The sequence below is a fragment of the Euprymna scolopes genome, chromosome 22 (assembly GCF_053919585.1).
Source record: "Euprymna scolopes isolate OS-2025 chromosome 22, ASM5391958v1, whole genome shotgun sequence".
NCBI lineage: Eukaryota > Metazoa > Mollusca > Cephalopoda > Sepiida > Sepiolidae > Euprymna > Euprymna scolopes.
In genome coordinates, this window is record NC_136503.1 from 31124230 (window position 1) to 31140628 (window position 16399).

At 34.6% G+C, this 16399-nt stretch overlaps 1 protein-coding gene across 1 annotated transcript in view; it reads right to left on the minus strand.

Annotated features, from left to right (window-relative positions):
* Positions 1-16399, minus strand: part of LOC145243946 (tonsoku-like protein) — a 116656-nt gene that overhangs the window by 94727 nt on the left and 5530 nt on the right. The window contains exons 3-5 of the mRNA XM_080107074.1: positions 12760-13152; positions 9272-9344; positions 459-630 (exon numbers count right to left, since the gene is read on the minus strand). Of these exons, the coding sequence (XP_079963200.1) occupies positions 459-630; positions 9272-9344; positions 12760-13152 (638 nt within the window). The remainder of the gene's footprint in view (positions 1-458; positions 631-9271; positions 9345-12759; positions 13153-16399) is intronic.

A 16399-nucleotide genomic window follows, 5' to 3' on the forward strand; every position in this document is an offset into this window, starting at 1 on the left:
AACAGACATCTTGCTGCTCAACTCTCTTCAGTTACCTGTAAGATACGATCCCAAATAGTACAAAACATAAACATAAACAAATTCCTGATGAACCGCCCCCTTAAGTAAGGCACTTTATGAAATTTCCAATACTAATGATTACTACGATACTATTCCATTGATTAATGTACACGCAATAACCCTTATCTCTGAATGGCTTCCGGGCCTTGATAAATGGTGACTACCTTGTAAAAAAAAAAAGAAAAACAGTAGCCTGTTATGTTCCAAGAGGCAATATGGCGTGTTTGGGGGTGAAAAAGAGTAAAATAAATAAAATAAAATTAAAATGGCATAAGAATTGTTTTTTTCTTATAAAAAAAAAAAAAAAAAAAAAAAAAGCAATAAATCCACATCTGCATACCAAGTTCTTGCAAACATAATTCGTTTTTAAAAATAATAGTCATAATTTTTTTTCTTACTTGAAATTTTAGTAGCCAAGCATCGAATAAAAGTTGCTTTTTCTTGTTTTTCTTGGCAGTCGCAATGGCGGCATCTATGTTTTGTTGGGCAGCTGTCATGTCTTGAGTTGCTGACAATGTATCAGCCAGAAGGTACTGCACCCGGAACAGGTCATCAGACAGATTATTGGCACTGGGAAAAAGAAAAAATAAAAGTAGAAGGATCTCTTCAAGAACTGCTAATAGAATATTCCTTTAGTTGTGCAACAATATGTTATATAATATGATTGAAGGGAGTCAACTGGGGACCCATATGATGAGCAGATAATTAATTCATTAATTTTAACCATGTGACGCAAGAAAGATTTAAAATTTAGTTGTAAAATCGGTAACCCAAACACTAAACTTTGACTTGTTAAATTTGAAAATCAACTCAAGACATGACATTTTTCCCTTTATGACTTGGTTGAACTAATTCACTCAGTCGTAAATAAACAAATATAACGGCATAAATAAAGTGGGAATTGATACAAACACGCTTTGTACATATTAGTTCAATATCTGGGTAGATGCCAGATACCTTCAGATTGCAACTGTCCATTACTTACATTCAGTATGCTGCCATCTATCTTAGAGAGTGGAGGATTTTGTTTGTTGTCATAAACACACTTTTCTTTAAGCACTATGAATAATACTCAAAGTCAGTTTATGAAATTCAAAAATTTTCAGTGGTAGTTTAACTAATGAACTTAAATAATTTTTTAAGTTTGAAAACAATAATAGTATCATTATCCTTTGAACTAACTAAAATAAATATTTTTTTTGTCTACATCATAATTCAGGTCATAAAGGGTTAAATTTGAAAATCGCTCAAAGAAATATTTTTCCAATAATAATAATTCATATATGCAATATATTATTTATGATTTTAAAAGGGATTCGCATGTTTTAAAGGCTAAATAGAATTTAAAAATTTTTTTAACCTGATACATAATGCCCCCCCCCCATCTTCCCTGCACGCATCACCATCATTTAAGTGGTGACAATCTTCTTTTAAAAAATTCCAACACTTCAAACTTCCTTCACTGTTTGCATGTTATTGATGAACAGCCGAGGATATTAATAAATATTAATAGTAGTTACATCTATCAACCAATATATATATATATATATATATATATATATATATATATATATATATATATATATAGTAGCAGTTACACCAATCAACCTACATATTATCAAAACCCTTCCAAATTGAAAAGAGTACCTTTATTTGTGCTTATTTAGAATTAAACTTATTTTAAAACCAAAACACAGAAAAATCTATAAAATACTTTATGATGTACATACCTATCACAGAATGAAAATGTCATACTCTAAAATTCGCAAAAAATTGATCAAGTTTTTTTTAACTAAAAAATCAAATTTTATAATTAAATATTTCTATAAATTAGGGGAGACAACTCAATCCAAACTATCGAGATCAAAATCACCTTTGTAATGGTTACAATTTCCTATTAAAATCACTAACAATTATAATATAAAAAAATACTTGATCAATTTACGTGATTTTTGGAATATGACATCTTTGTTTTGTGATGGGTATGGATATCAAAGATTTTTCTGCAATTTATTTTTTTTTAATTCTAAATAAGTCTTGTTTTATTTAATACTAGCTATATCAACCTAGTATTGCCCAGGAATTTTTTGTATCAGTGATAGAGATAAAGGTTATAGTCAACTAACATACTTTATAACTTCCGGCATAGTTACTACCAGAAGCTGTTACAAGGCAAATTGGTTCCTTCGCTTTTTTCTCTCATGCCTATATATCCCCTGTGCATGTACTCTTATTATTATTTTTTTTATTGTTCTTATTTTTTTTATTTAATAATCATAGAAAAAGTTTTTTTTTTGGTTTTATTTTAATTAAGAATTATTGAAATTATTTTTTAATTACTGGAAATACTTTTTAAATATTTAAAATATATTTTGGGAATATTATGTATTGGATATATTTTTTATGGTGTTTAAAATTTTGTTATTTTGATTTCAATAATTTCATTTTTATACTTTCATAAACGTATATTTATTATATAAATTTAAATAAAAAAGCTTTATTTTTAAAATTAAAATAAAAAACTTTTATCTTTATAATTTCATAAACATATTTCTTATAAATTTCAAATAAAATAAAAACTTTTATTTTCTAATTTTGTTATTAAAAATGCAAATAATGACTAATTGTATTATCTTAATCTTTATATAATTTTGTTAATTTTTATTGTATATTTTTCAATAATGTCTTTTTTCATATTTTATAATAAATTGCTTCACAATAGAAATACTGAAGAAGAATAAAAATGAAGGAACTACTTTGCCTTGTCACCGCCTCCAGTAGCAGCTGAGCTTATAATAGTAGTTAAGTTATGAATTTTGTAATATTTCTTTTCTAGATGCAAGTGCTAATATTATATTTATTTCAGTTTTTAATCTTTATTTTTATTTCATTGTTTTATTAATTGTGTAAATGGTATTCTCATGGAAAGATGTACCGAATCTATTTGGCAAGTTCCTTTGGAATATATATTGTTTTATTTATTAATTTATTTTTTTTTAACATAGATTTTTCTTGTCCATAAATGTTTATATTTTCTAAGTTGATAGCATAACAGATTTTGCAATTGTTTTCATTTTAAGTTGATGAGAGGGGAATCTTTCACCTAACCCCCTCTTAAACACACCAAATGGACTTTTATTAAGTACAATACTTAATTTTTTTTTTTAAATGGAGAGTAGACAATGCATTGTGGATGCGTTATCAGCAGCTCCCGTTACTCTCACTTCTCTTTATTTGTCCCTAAGCCCTCATTTTTTAATGAGTGATTTTTCTGACAAAGGGAGAAGAAAAAGCTGTTTTCTAGATTGGCAGTATTTTGCGTGAATAGGCACCAGGGATGTCGGAAATTTTCTGTTTCTATGTCTATCCTCGTAGCCATGTAACTAGTAAGGGTGCTGGAGGTAAACGTTTTATCTGGGCTAACGTTATCCGTCTGATAGTCAGGTACCCGAACCTTGGATTAACCACTAAGGAGGCTGTCCTATCAGCAGGTGCAAAGTACTGAGGCTGCTGTATTGTCATTTGGTGAATGGGTTCTGGACCACGCAGTAGCTTCTGGTGGGGCCTCTCGATGCCATATTAGTGGGTAATTGTTATGGCTTTACCGTTTCATGTGCTACAAAAAAAAAAAAATTCTTCATTTCTATTTCTCTCTTACTTTCCCTCTCTGCCCTGCTTCAGGCATGTTTGCCAACCTAGTCCACAAATCTCAAAACTCCATCATGAAAAGTCTCAATAAAAAACACACAATTAAACCCGGATTTCCAACTTCTAACGTAGGCCCCCCCCATCCCCCCCCCCACTACCATGTCTCCTTCTCTAACATCAAGAGTCTACGTTCTAACCTTCCAGAGGTTGAAACCCAATTACAGGAGACTAAACCAGACATATTATTTCTGAGTGAAACTGGCACTGGACAGACCATTTCCCTAGATGAGTTCGTAATTAAAGAATACTCTAATTTAACTTCCAAATCTGACCCCCAAGATCGCCATGGGCATGGAATATGTGCCTATATTAAAGATGGCTTTCCATGTGGTAGGGACATCTCCAGAGAAGATCCTAACTTATATGTGCTTCCAGGTTGCACTAGCTCAAACTACTACATTTATATTTGCTCTCTATCGCCTCCACAACAGCGGAGTTACCATCTTTAAAAGCATATCTGAGAAAATTGACCACGCCCTATCTGCTTATCCTTCAACTAATATTCATGTCTGTGAGACTTTAATGTACACAATGTGGAATGGTTAACTCACTCAAACAAGACCGATGATGAGAGGAGGTTCTGTCATGATTTCTCCATTGCTTATGACCTCACTCAGATTGTTCACGAACCCACCCAATACTGACGGCCAGTATGCAAGTCTCCTAGACCTCTTTCTCACAACTTGCCCTGAACTGTGTTCAGCTTCTGTTCTGTCTCCACTTGAATTTTCCGACCACTCAGTTTTATCAGTTAAGATAAAAATGAAATGCAATAAATGTACCTCTCCATCGTACAGTATATCGATACTCTATGGCTGACTGGGATAGCTTCCGCACATTTATATCAGATCTACCTCTGCGTTCCATGTTTAAAAAGGATGTTTCCTCTATAGTATCAGACCTGACACTGGTTAATTGTAGGTATAGACCGTTTCATACCCTCGAAAAAATCCCAGCAAAAACCTAACAGCCAACCGTGGTTCTCTCCGGAATATGCTGCTGCCATTGCGTATAGAAACCACTTTTTCCATTGCTTCCAACGTAATAGATGTACTGAAACTAAAGCCGCTTTCAGAACTGCCAGCAACCACTGTAAAAAAGTAATAAAGAATGCAAGAGAGTTGTATGCTCAGTCCGTCAAGTCCAAAGTAGCTGAGCAGCCGCTTGGTTCCCACCAGTTTTGGCAAATAGCAAACAGAATCCTGAACAGAAGTGTGTGCTCTATCCCAACTCTCATAAATGGACCTGAGGTAATCTCGTCAGCATCAGACAAAGCCAAACTCTTTGCCAAGAACTTTGCAGCTAATTCTAACCTTTGCGACCAAGGCTGCTAATCTCCAGTATTTCCTCCTGTATCAGAAAACATGCTATGTGATATACAAATATCTATACGTGATGTTGCCAAGCTAATCAAAAACCTTGATTCCAGTAAAGTAACTGGCCCTGACCGTATTCCAATTATAGTACTCAAAAGACTTCAACCAGAACTTGTGCCCATCCTTACAAAACTGTTTAAACATTGTCTTAAGCAGAATTGCTTCCCGTCACCCTGGAAAATCTCATCAGTATGTCCCGTAATTAAGAATTCAGGTGATCGCTCATCTCCCTCACAGTATAGGCCAATAAGTCTCCTGTGCGTCATGAGTAAGTTGCTGGAATCTGTGTTAAATACAGAAGTAATCAACCCATCTTAGCAAAAATAACCTTCTTAGTGACACGCAATATGGTTTCCGTTCAGCTAGATCTACAGCAGATGTGCTTACAGTTATATCCCATAGGATTATCGAATCTCTCGACGGAGGCTACCTTTCTAAGGCAATTGCTCTTGAGATATCAAAGGCCTTTGATAGAGTATGGCATAAAGGTTTACTTCATAAAATCTCCAGCTATGGTATAGCTGGAAATGCCTTCTCAATTATTAAATCATTTCTCTCTGATAGGTTCATAAGAGTAGTGGTTGATGGGCAGAAATCAGAAGCTCTTAGTATTAATGCTGGAGTCCCTCAGGGGTCCATCCTGGGCCCAACTCTCTTCCTGATCTATATTAATGATCTTCCAAATCACATCCTTACATCATTCGTAGACATCTATGCTGATGACACTACTATCTATGGTAGCACATCTAAAACCGTAAATGACCAAGTTCGCTCTGATTCTCTCTCCTCTGATCTTGAGCAAGTGGTACAATGGGGAAAGAGGTGGCTTGTTACTTTTAATGCATCTAAAACCAAGCTTTTATCTTTACATCATCAATGCTCTGATCTCCATCCGGCATCAATTGAAATGAATGGCTCTTGTCTTCGGGAGGCCTCATGTTCTGACAAGCTTCTGGGCTTGACTTTTATTCCTGATCTTAAATGGAACATATACATTAAATCCGTTGCCAAGGCTGCTGGAAAAATGGTGGGATCTTTCTATCGATCCAGTAGATATCTCACTGCTGATGCAATTCTCTATCTATATAAGAGCCAGGTACGTCCAAGGATGGAGTACTGTTGCCACATCTGGGCAGGAGCTACTAGAAAGGACTTATACGGCCTTGATAGAGTTCAAAATAGACTTTGTAGTCTTGTGGGGGGATGTCCTTTTCTCTTCCCTGCAACCTCTTTCTCACAGAAGAGATGTTGCGAGTTTTTCTCTGCTTTATCATTATTTTTATGGCAGGTGCTCGGCTGAGCTCCATTCTATGGTCCCCCCCCCCCTCGCCAAACTTTCACAAGAAACACCCGTCTAGTAGAAAACACTATCACTAGTTTCCCCCACTATTTATCTGTGCTTAAACCGAAGCGTAGATTCCATGAGCAAAGCTTCTTTCTTAGAACTGCACGCCTATGGAATTGACTTCCGTTTTCCTGCTTTCCAGCTGACTACAATATGGTTGTCTTCAAGTCTAATGTAAACAAGTTTTTGATGAGCCGTTCCATATGAGTTAACAAATTTACCGAATCTCCATTACTAACGGTTACTATATTGTCCAAGTTGTACTGTACACTCTTTAACCCTTATCCTCAAGTGGCCTCTTGACCTTGATAAGCAGGGATGTCTATGTAAAAAAAAAAAAAAAAAAAAAAAAAAAGCTGGAAGTTAGGAAGTATGTTAGCCGACTATAAGAGAGATAAATCAAATTAACTGGCAAAATATAGCAAAATGCAACAAGTCAGACAGATGTGTACATCCATATACCGTTTGAGTGTTTGTCTAATTTGACGGCAAACCTTGATATGATAGGCATCATAACTATCTCTGGTAGGCAGTTCCGCAGAACAGAAACACGGATAGAGAATGCTGCATTTCTTCTAATGGGATGAAAGCACCTATAGTACATCTTTTATTGGATCTGGTAGAAAGCATGATTTGGAACTGGGTAAAAAAAAAAAAAATCCTTGATAGGGAGAGTGTTGATTATGTGATTAATGCAGAAAAGAGAAAAAATGGGTATTAATTGTCAGCCATTAATGAAAAGATTAAAAATTTTTATAAAGTACTAACCTTCAAACAGGACATGTTAAGCTTTGAGCCCAATTGGATTATTGGTTTACAAATTAGTTATTTAACTCAAGCTATTGTAAATTTTCAAAATAATGGACATCATAAACCTAAGTCCGCTTTTATTGTAAATATTTGATCACTGTGAAACTTTTTTTTATCTTTGATTACGAGGGGTGATCCAAAAATAATGCCTTCTATTTTTTTTTATTCTGCCTGGCGGAGTCAGAGAGGGATTGCAAATTGCATTATTATGATGATTGAACTTAGGCATTCATGACTTGAAAATTTCATCTTTCTGTTGCAGATATTAACGGTGTGAGACTCTAAGAAAGCAACCACTGTCATAGATGTGCATCAGAAGCAGAGATGTGCCATTGAATTTCTAGCAAAAGTGTATTGCGAATGGTGGTGACTATGTAGAAAAATGAATTCTGAGGCAAAAAAGGTTTTAATGGTACCACTCTTGTTTTCGCAGGTCTTCAACTTTTGAAGTAATAAAAAAAAAAAAAAAAAGGAGGCTTTACTTTTGGAATAACCCTCATATGACAAAGCACACTGCGGATGTCCATGCACAGCCATCGTTCATTACTAGCAAAAGTGTATTGAGAATGATATGTAGAAAAAAAAATTCTGGCGCACAAAAAAGTTGCTTGTTTTAATAGTACCACTCTCATCTTCATAGTTCTTAAACTTTTGGAGTTAACAAAAAAAAAAAAAAAAGAAGAAAAAAAAAAGAAAGAAAGCTTTACTTTTGGCATGCCCCTCATATTTAACTTTTATTTTCTAAAACTTGATGACCAATGCTTTTAAGGAGATGAGTGGTCTCAGCAATGACAACAAGTACATGTTCTGCCACACAAAAGTGGAGAGCGTGAGCCACCTGACATCCAACTGTAAGGTCTTGCTGGGGGACAGCTACTATATGATGTGACACAATGGAGTGTGCACCACTCGACGATCTGTAAAAAGTTGAATATCGAATGCAACAGCAAATCCTGGGAACGTGTACCAGAAAGAACATTTGGTAATAAGTCATACACCATCAACTATGACTATGCAATACCTACAACTACGTACCTTGAAAATGAAGCTATTAAACCTGACATAGTGATATGGGATAAGAAGGAGAAAGAAGCAACCTTAGTAGAAGTTAGTGTCCTCAATGACGGTGGCTTAAACAGAGGTGAGAGGGAAAAGACATGAAAAGAAATTGGAATCTTAGGAAGATCTCTATCATTCCAGTAATTATAGGAGCAACTGGATTCATGAAGAAAAATTCAAAAACTATCTGCCAAATATATCTGGCAAATCAAATGCAACAGAGCTTCAAACAATTGCACTCAAAAAGATGGTTAGAATCTTAAAGAAGAAGAGATCTCTCGGTTGAGTTAATGTCTGGCATCCGGTAGGATGCCCCATCCCCAGCCTGAACAAAATAAAGATAAAAAAAAAAAAGCAAAAGTTCAAGAAGATGCAATTAAAATGTTGACCAGGTAACATCTTGTGCAATTTATACAAAATGGAAAATGCTTTAAATTAGTAAACACTTGGAGTTAAATGCTCAAATTTTCAGGATTTCTTGCGTAAGTCCTGGATGATTTGATATGGAATTATCCCCCCCCCCAGCCCTGTATATCATGGTCTTTTAGTTGTTCCTCAAAGTTGTTACTGATGCAATAGACATTGGTGTCCTTTGTTGGATTTATAGCTTAGTTCCACTGGAGATGTTTGCAGCATTTGCTTGATTTCACCTGCGAGCATTTAATTCTATCTGGGAAACCAATGCCAACAAAAAACAGAAGTTTTATTGATTTATATGAATTGCACTTGCATATCTTTAACTGACTGACTTTACTAATGGCTGACTATTTCAAAAGTACCCCCTCTTCAACTCCCATGTGAACCAATCAGAGCTGTATGAATCTCTCAAGTTCCATCTTTTATTATCAAACACAGTTTTAAAAAGGGGAAATGAAATAAAGGAAGCGTTCAGAAAAATCATATGAAGACTTACAGAGCGATGGACAGGCTGCGTTTCATGTAGATTTTCGATTCATTATAATTTCTCTTATATGAATAAACAATACCTTTGGAAAAGAAAAAAATTTTTTAAGAAAGTAAAAATATATGTGTAAAACAGAAGAAAAAACAAAGCTTTTTCCTTCACAGAGACCATTTTTCAGAAATCTAAAAAGTTATTTTTTTTTTATATTTGTTCTTCAAATTTACTGCAACTTGAACCCCTCCAACTCTCACAGAAAAACAAAGAAAACAAAAACAAAAAATCAAATTACAGTAGAACCCCGGGATACAGTGGCCTTAGGATACAGTTTTTTCAAGTTACGATGTGGAATACAATGTTCTTCCGGCCCTTGATTATGGTATTTGCCCCACCTTACGGTGTCATTTATAATGTTATTTGATAATATACATGCGTATTATATATTGTACTGTATTATGTTACTAATTTTTTATGCCGTATACTGGGGTCCTACTGTATTTATATAAATAAAATATTATATTGAAGACTAAGACAATGTGTGATAAAAGGTAAATACAAGAACATACAATCTATATATATATATATATATATATATAAAAGTGAAAGTGTCTGTCTATCTGTGTGTGTACATTTCCCTATGCAATAACACTATCAATTTTTAGTCTACAGACTCGAAATTTGATATACAGGGTACTGAGATTTGGGAAAATCGACGTGATCGATTTTCGGCCATAAATTTGGCGATTAAGGGGTCAAAGTTCAACGATTTGACCTTTGAGAACTCTACCAAACTTGTCCAACAATTTTCGGTCTAAACACTTGAAATTTTAGATATAGGTTCATTGGACATGGATCTAACTTAATAACTTGATTTGATCCCGAAACAATAAATTTTAAGGGGTCAAATTTAAAAAAAAATTGACCACTTTTTTTTTTTCAACATCTCCAAATACCCGGGTAACGCTGGGCACCCATGCTAATTATATATAGAAAAAGAAGAATGATAATACAAGGTAATAACAAAGAATGCTATCATGCATATAAATATATTTATCCACTTTTTTTTTATATATCTTTTTATATTTATATGCACTTGTCCAAGTCTTTTTCTTGGATCTTCAATTTTAATCAACGTGTTTAAGAAAGAGAACAAAAGGGTGGTGGTGGAGATATGATAATATAAAAAAAACAAAAAACAAAGCCTTTTTTTTTAATTTAAGTTAAATATTTTTTTTTAATTATTCAAACTACTGTTTTCATCTAGGATGTTATTCGCACAACATTTCAGCTGCCATCCAGCTACCTTCTTCAGATATGAAACTGCAAATCTGTACAGGATTATGAAAACTATAGGAGTAACTTGTTCTCGTTTAGTCTTCCACGATCAGCTAAAATCGTCAAGTAATTTGTAATTGCATTCTTAGCATCACTTGTACTGATGAGGATTATATCTTCAACCTCCAGAAGATTGTCACTTAGAACTAATTATACTTAGCACTTTTATCCGTTGCACTACATAGGCAAAGTATTATCATCTTAATACCATCTCTTTGTGGGAACAACCATTAATATGATTTTATGGAAGACTAGCCTGGGTGCCCGGTGTTGCGCGGGTGTTTGGAGGTGTGTGTTGAGCAAAAAAAAAAAAAAAGTGGTAGTAGGCAGGCTAGAACCCATGACGCGAAGGTGGAAAAGAAAGTGGAAGAAAACCTGACGTCTTACCCCTACTCCATGACGCGACCGGAAGTTTGGAACGTTGAAATTAGTAATATCATTGTTCTACTAGGACTTGCAAAAATGGCGACGTAAAAAAAACAAAAAAAAACTGATCGTCCTTGTAGAAAAGTTCCCAGTTGAGGGTGAAGAAATTAATGTTTTCAGCCAATTTATCGATATTTGCCATCTGAAGGGTCGAGCTTCAAAACGATACTGATCTCGTGAAAATCCGTCGCCTCTGTCAAAAGTTTTAAGCAGACATACAAACATACATACTTTTAAACAGAGAGGTGAGATTTATATAACAGACTAGCGGAGGTACCCGGCGTTGCCCAGGTGTTTGAAAAAAAAAAAAAAGTTTGGAGGCGGGAGGTAGGCTTGAACCCGAATCCTTGAGGCGAAAGCGAAAAAAAAAGTATGATGATTACCTCAACGCTACAAAGGTAGGGGAATGAGAATGGATGAAGTTTAATGATTAAAAAGTGAATTGACAGGTGCATGAATTTAATGAGGTCAAACATCAATCCCGCAGTTAAGTTTGACTGCGAAGCATTTTTTTTGGTTTTGTTTCCCCAAGATGTTGGGGAAAACCAGTTCTCCATAACAAATGGGGGAGTCCAAATGAAAAGCAATTGTCTGATATGACTGTTTTCACCGCATTGATCAAAGCTGATTTGCTTTCTGGACGTCCTCAACGGGAAAGCCGAGGAGTTGTGTTTGTTTCGATATTAGTTTCACTTTATTTATACTAAAAAGCCAAACAAACATGTGACAGAGCGAAATAGTGCGAATTTTATAAAAGTCAATCAAAATAAATCTAGACACGACGTGTGTTCGAAAATCATAGATATTATTATCTAGGGGGTATATAAACAGTTCTAAGATATAGCACCCCCCCCCGAAAATCCTGGCATAAAAGCCTTTCTTGAACATACAAAAATATGCGCGCCGCATTTGCCTTTTATATATATATAGAAGATTACTCACATCTGAGAGCATCATATATATTTACAAAGCCACGATTCGCCCATATGCATGGAATATTGTTTCCACATCTGGACTGGTGTATCTGCAACTAGTCTCTCACTGTTAAACAGGGTCCAAAAAAACATCTCAAATCTAATAAGTCCTGCACTATCAACCAAGCTCCAATCTCTGTCTCATCACCGCAATGTTGCATCCTTGTGCCTGTTTTACACAAACTTAAATGGAATGCGCTCTGATGAACTCATAGCACTTGTGCCCTTTGATGTAAATACGCCCAACTAACCCAACAAGAAGCAAAATCTCACCCCTTTCTATGTTTGAGATCCCTAGATGCTGGAGTCTTCTACGCTAATAATTTTTCCCTCAAACTGCTAGACCCTGGAATTCACTCCTTGTTTCTTGCTTTTCTGACTGTATTATCCTGCAAAAGTTTAAATGTGTTGTGAACAAACATCTCGACATGTTCTAAGTGTCAATATGTGTTGTTTGGGATGAAAAAAACTTAAAAAATCTCACGCATCTCCTACATTTCAAGTTACGATTCTGGGCTAACTTTCAACTCCGATTACTGCACTTTCATATTGCATCGCATTGCAGCAAACATGTTTCCATCACACAGAACAAGGATACATTGAACAGAATCCCTAAGGGATTGTAGACCAGAAGCATACAACATCATCATCTTCGTTTTAAGTAAGTTCACCCTGAAACCCTTGACCTCGAGACTGTTATACTAAAAGTTTAGCTAAAATGTTTGTAGAATAACAAAGATAATTACAAATTGATTATAAACTTACCAAGATTGAGGAAGAGTCGACATTTCATTGCCATGTATTCTTTTGGGTTCAGTGTGGCCTTAATTTGTTGACAGAGTTCAAGGCTTTTAACAAAAGCTTTTTCAGCCTTTAATGAGGCTTCATGACCGGTTTCAGTTTGACCTTCAGTCTCTGCCTGAAAGAGATATGTTCGACCAATAGTTGCCCATGCACGCTGCTCTTCCACTGTGTCCTTAATGCTGCAAGCCAAACTGAGATAACGCTTTTGCAGTTGGATCGCTTTATCAAAGTCTTCAAGCTCACAGTAGCATTCACCGAGTTTTCGACAGGCCACTGCGATGCCAAGTGTGTCTGAGTAGGTTTCACTAATGGATAATTCCATTTCATGTTCGACAATGGCTTCTTGGAATTGCCCTGGATAAAAGAGAAAAACAAATTATTGCTTTATAGTAGAAAAGATAGCGAAATCCCAAGGTCTTATGTGCAGCATAGAAAGAAACTGGAATCTTAGGAAGATCGCCATCATTCCAGTAATTACCAGATTCATGAAAAAGAATTTAAAAAACTACCTGGCAAATATACTAAGTGAACCTAGTGCAAGAGAGATACAAAAATAAAGGAACAGTTAAAATCTTAAAAAGATCTCTCAGCTGAAATGTATGGGATAACAGGTGAATGTCTGGCATTTGGTAGGATGCCCCATCCCCAGCTAGGATAAAAGTAAAATTATAAAAAGTATCACAATATTGTGGTTATTATTTCAAGACAATATAATCAGAGCTTAATTTAAGTAAAAAAAAAAAAAATTATAAAAGAAAATCTTTTAATGTAGTGTATAAGGAAGATAGGTGATAAAAAATGGTTTTATTTTGCTGTCACACCTTATTTCTCTGGTTAGAGATAATTGATGAAATTGACAAGTTGTGGTGAAGATAGAATTGGAATAGGAAAAAAGAATAGACAGGGGAAAAGCAATGTTCTTTAAAAATTGTGCAAGATATACATCTTTTTCTCATGGTGAAACCGAGATGTGTTGATGGGTTGCAAGTGTGCAGTTTATTGCACCCGTTTAGAATGGTATGTATCAGGTTCTTAAGATGCATACGTTGCACTGTTTTTAATGCATAGTTTTAGTACTTAAGTAGATGATTTGTAAAAGTTGGGTCAACATTTGTACGAGGTGCCTTCAATAAGTTCCTTTTTTTGCATTTAAAATTATCGTAGACTCTTGAAAATTCAGAATGTTATTGCTATACATCTTATGAGATAACTGACCAATTTTTATGATTTCAGGTTCAAATAAACAGCTACAGCAGAAATTGGATTACACCCTACTAAAGCCCGATTGTCACAGCTGGTGAATTTCAAAAATGCAATCTGGACATGAGGACACTCTAGAAGCATAATATGCAATAAAATTCTGTTTTAAACTTGGAAAAACTGACATAGAAACATATAGAATGCTTCAGACTGCCTTTGGACCATCTTGCATGAATTAAGCATCAGTTTTTGAGTGGCATAAGAGATTCAAGGACAGCAGGGAGTCTGTGACAGATGATGAAAGGTGTGCGAGAAGTAAGAAAGTCAGAACACCAGAGCCAATTGGCCAAATAAAGAATTTCAAGGATAAGGACTATCATGTGTCTATAGAGACAATAAATGCACACTTTGATGTCAGTGTTGGAACTGTACACATAAATATCTGTGATGAACTGAAGATGCAGAAGATTTGTGTGAAGTTTGGACAATGCACCAGTCCACAATTCCAACCTTGTCACAGACTATTTGACCAAGATGGGCATCAAAACAGTTCCTCACCCTCCCTATAGTCCAGACATTGCTCCCTCTGACTTTTGGTTATTCTCTTAGCCCGACTGTCATTATCAGACAACTGAGAAGATGAAAGAGACTGTGACTAGGATCATTGACATACTCACACAAAAAGAAGACTTCTATGGGGTCTTCCAGAAATTGTTGGAATGGTACAACAAGTGCATTGCAGCCGGAGGAGATTACTTCGAAGGGGACTAGAGTTTCATGTTGGTACTATCAATAAAAATGCCCGCACGAATAAAATCTGGAAACTTTTTAAGGTAGAGATTATTACTTCCTCTACCTAACCCATGTTACAACGCTACGTAGTTTATTTACATGTTTACAGATTATTGAACTCTACAATTATCTTCAGGTGGATTTTTGTCGTAAATCATTAAGGCAATTTTTGAAACACGGTTATTTATGCCATGTTTTGCGTTCGCTGTTTTTTATTTTTATTTTTCAGATTTTTTTTTAGAAGTTTTAATATTGTTTGTTTTGCATCATGTCCGTTTTTTTTTTTTCTCCATCACGTTCGCGTTTTCTTTTTTGTTTTTCCAATTTTAAGAAATTTTAACATTGTTCGTTTGCATCACGTTCGTTTTTTTTTCTGATTTTTTTTAAGAAGTTTTAGCATTGTTTTTTTTTATAATATTTAAACAGGGTTATTACTTAGCATATTCTTTTATTTTGATTTACCCCCCCCCTAATAACAAATAAAAGGTACTTGTGCACTTATGCTACCATGCTGAAATAATAACGTTATTATTTAAAAACCCATTCTTAACATGGGGAAGGAAGGGTGTTTTGTTAACTAATTTGTACTTTCACCTAACAAATAAAAAAGATATCATAAAACTTGAATTTATTTTTAACTCGTCAAGACCATTTTTTCGAATCTGTACAAAAAACCCGCTTTTTTTTAAAACTGAGGATATCTAAATAATGATAATAATTAGGTGGTTCGATAAAGAATTTCAGTGTGATGAAATTTTTTTTACCTTGTTTCCACCTTAAAATTGTTCTTTAAAATGACTACCTTTTAAGATTTTCGGGTATGCTGAAAACGAATATCGCATTTAAATTTTCTGCAAATAAGTAGCTTTCCGGATATTAAGCAATGTAATTTTTTACGTTATTGCTGGTTGCCATCTTGGTATGCGCATTATTGCATAGTTTCTCGAGGTTGCACGTACCAAGATGGCCACCAGCGATAACATAAGAAATGACATTGCTTAATATCCGGAAAACAACTTACTTGAAGAAAATTTAAATGCGATATTCGTTTTCAGCATACCCTAAAACCTATCAAAGTAATTTTAAATGTTAAGGTGGAAACAAGGTAAAAAATTAGTTTTATTTCTTTGTTTACATAATTGAATTTTCAGTAAAACAACAATAGAAATGACAAAAATTACCATCAACAGGTGAATATATAGTTGTTGCTTATCAGGATTACTAGTATCCTGGTACTGTGAAAGTTACATCGAGGATTCATGTAAAGTACGATTTATGGTTGCATCTCAGAAAATAGGGGTATATTTTGAGCCAGATATAGAGGATTTACAAAATTGAAAATTGGACTGGTTCCAAAATACATAAGTTCTGGTCGACTATAGGAATTTCTATCGTTTACAGAAATCCAAAATCTATACGAAAAATTTTCTTTGATTTATTTGAGATTAATTCATATCTACTCAATTTTTTTTTTCCTGTGAGGGGAGTAGTAAATATCGGCCATGAATGCTCTTTAGGCATTCAATGGCTACACCCCAGATTAAGCTCTCCTTTGGTGAGGAGGCAGGAAAATGCCTATTCTAAATAAAGCTATATTTAAATACCACTA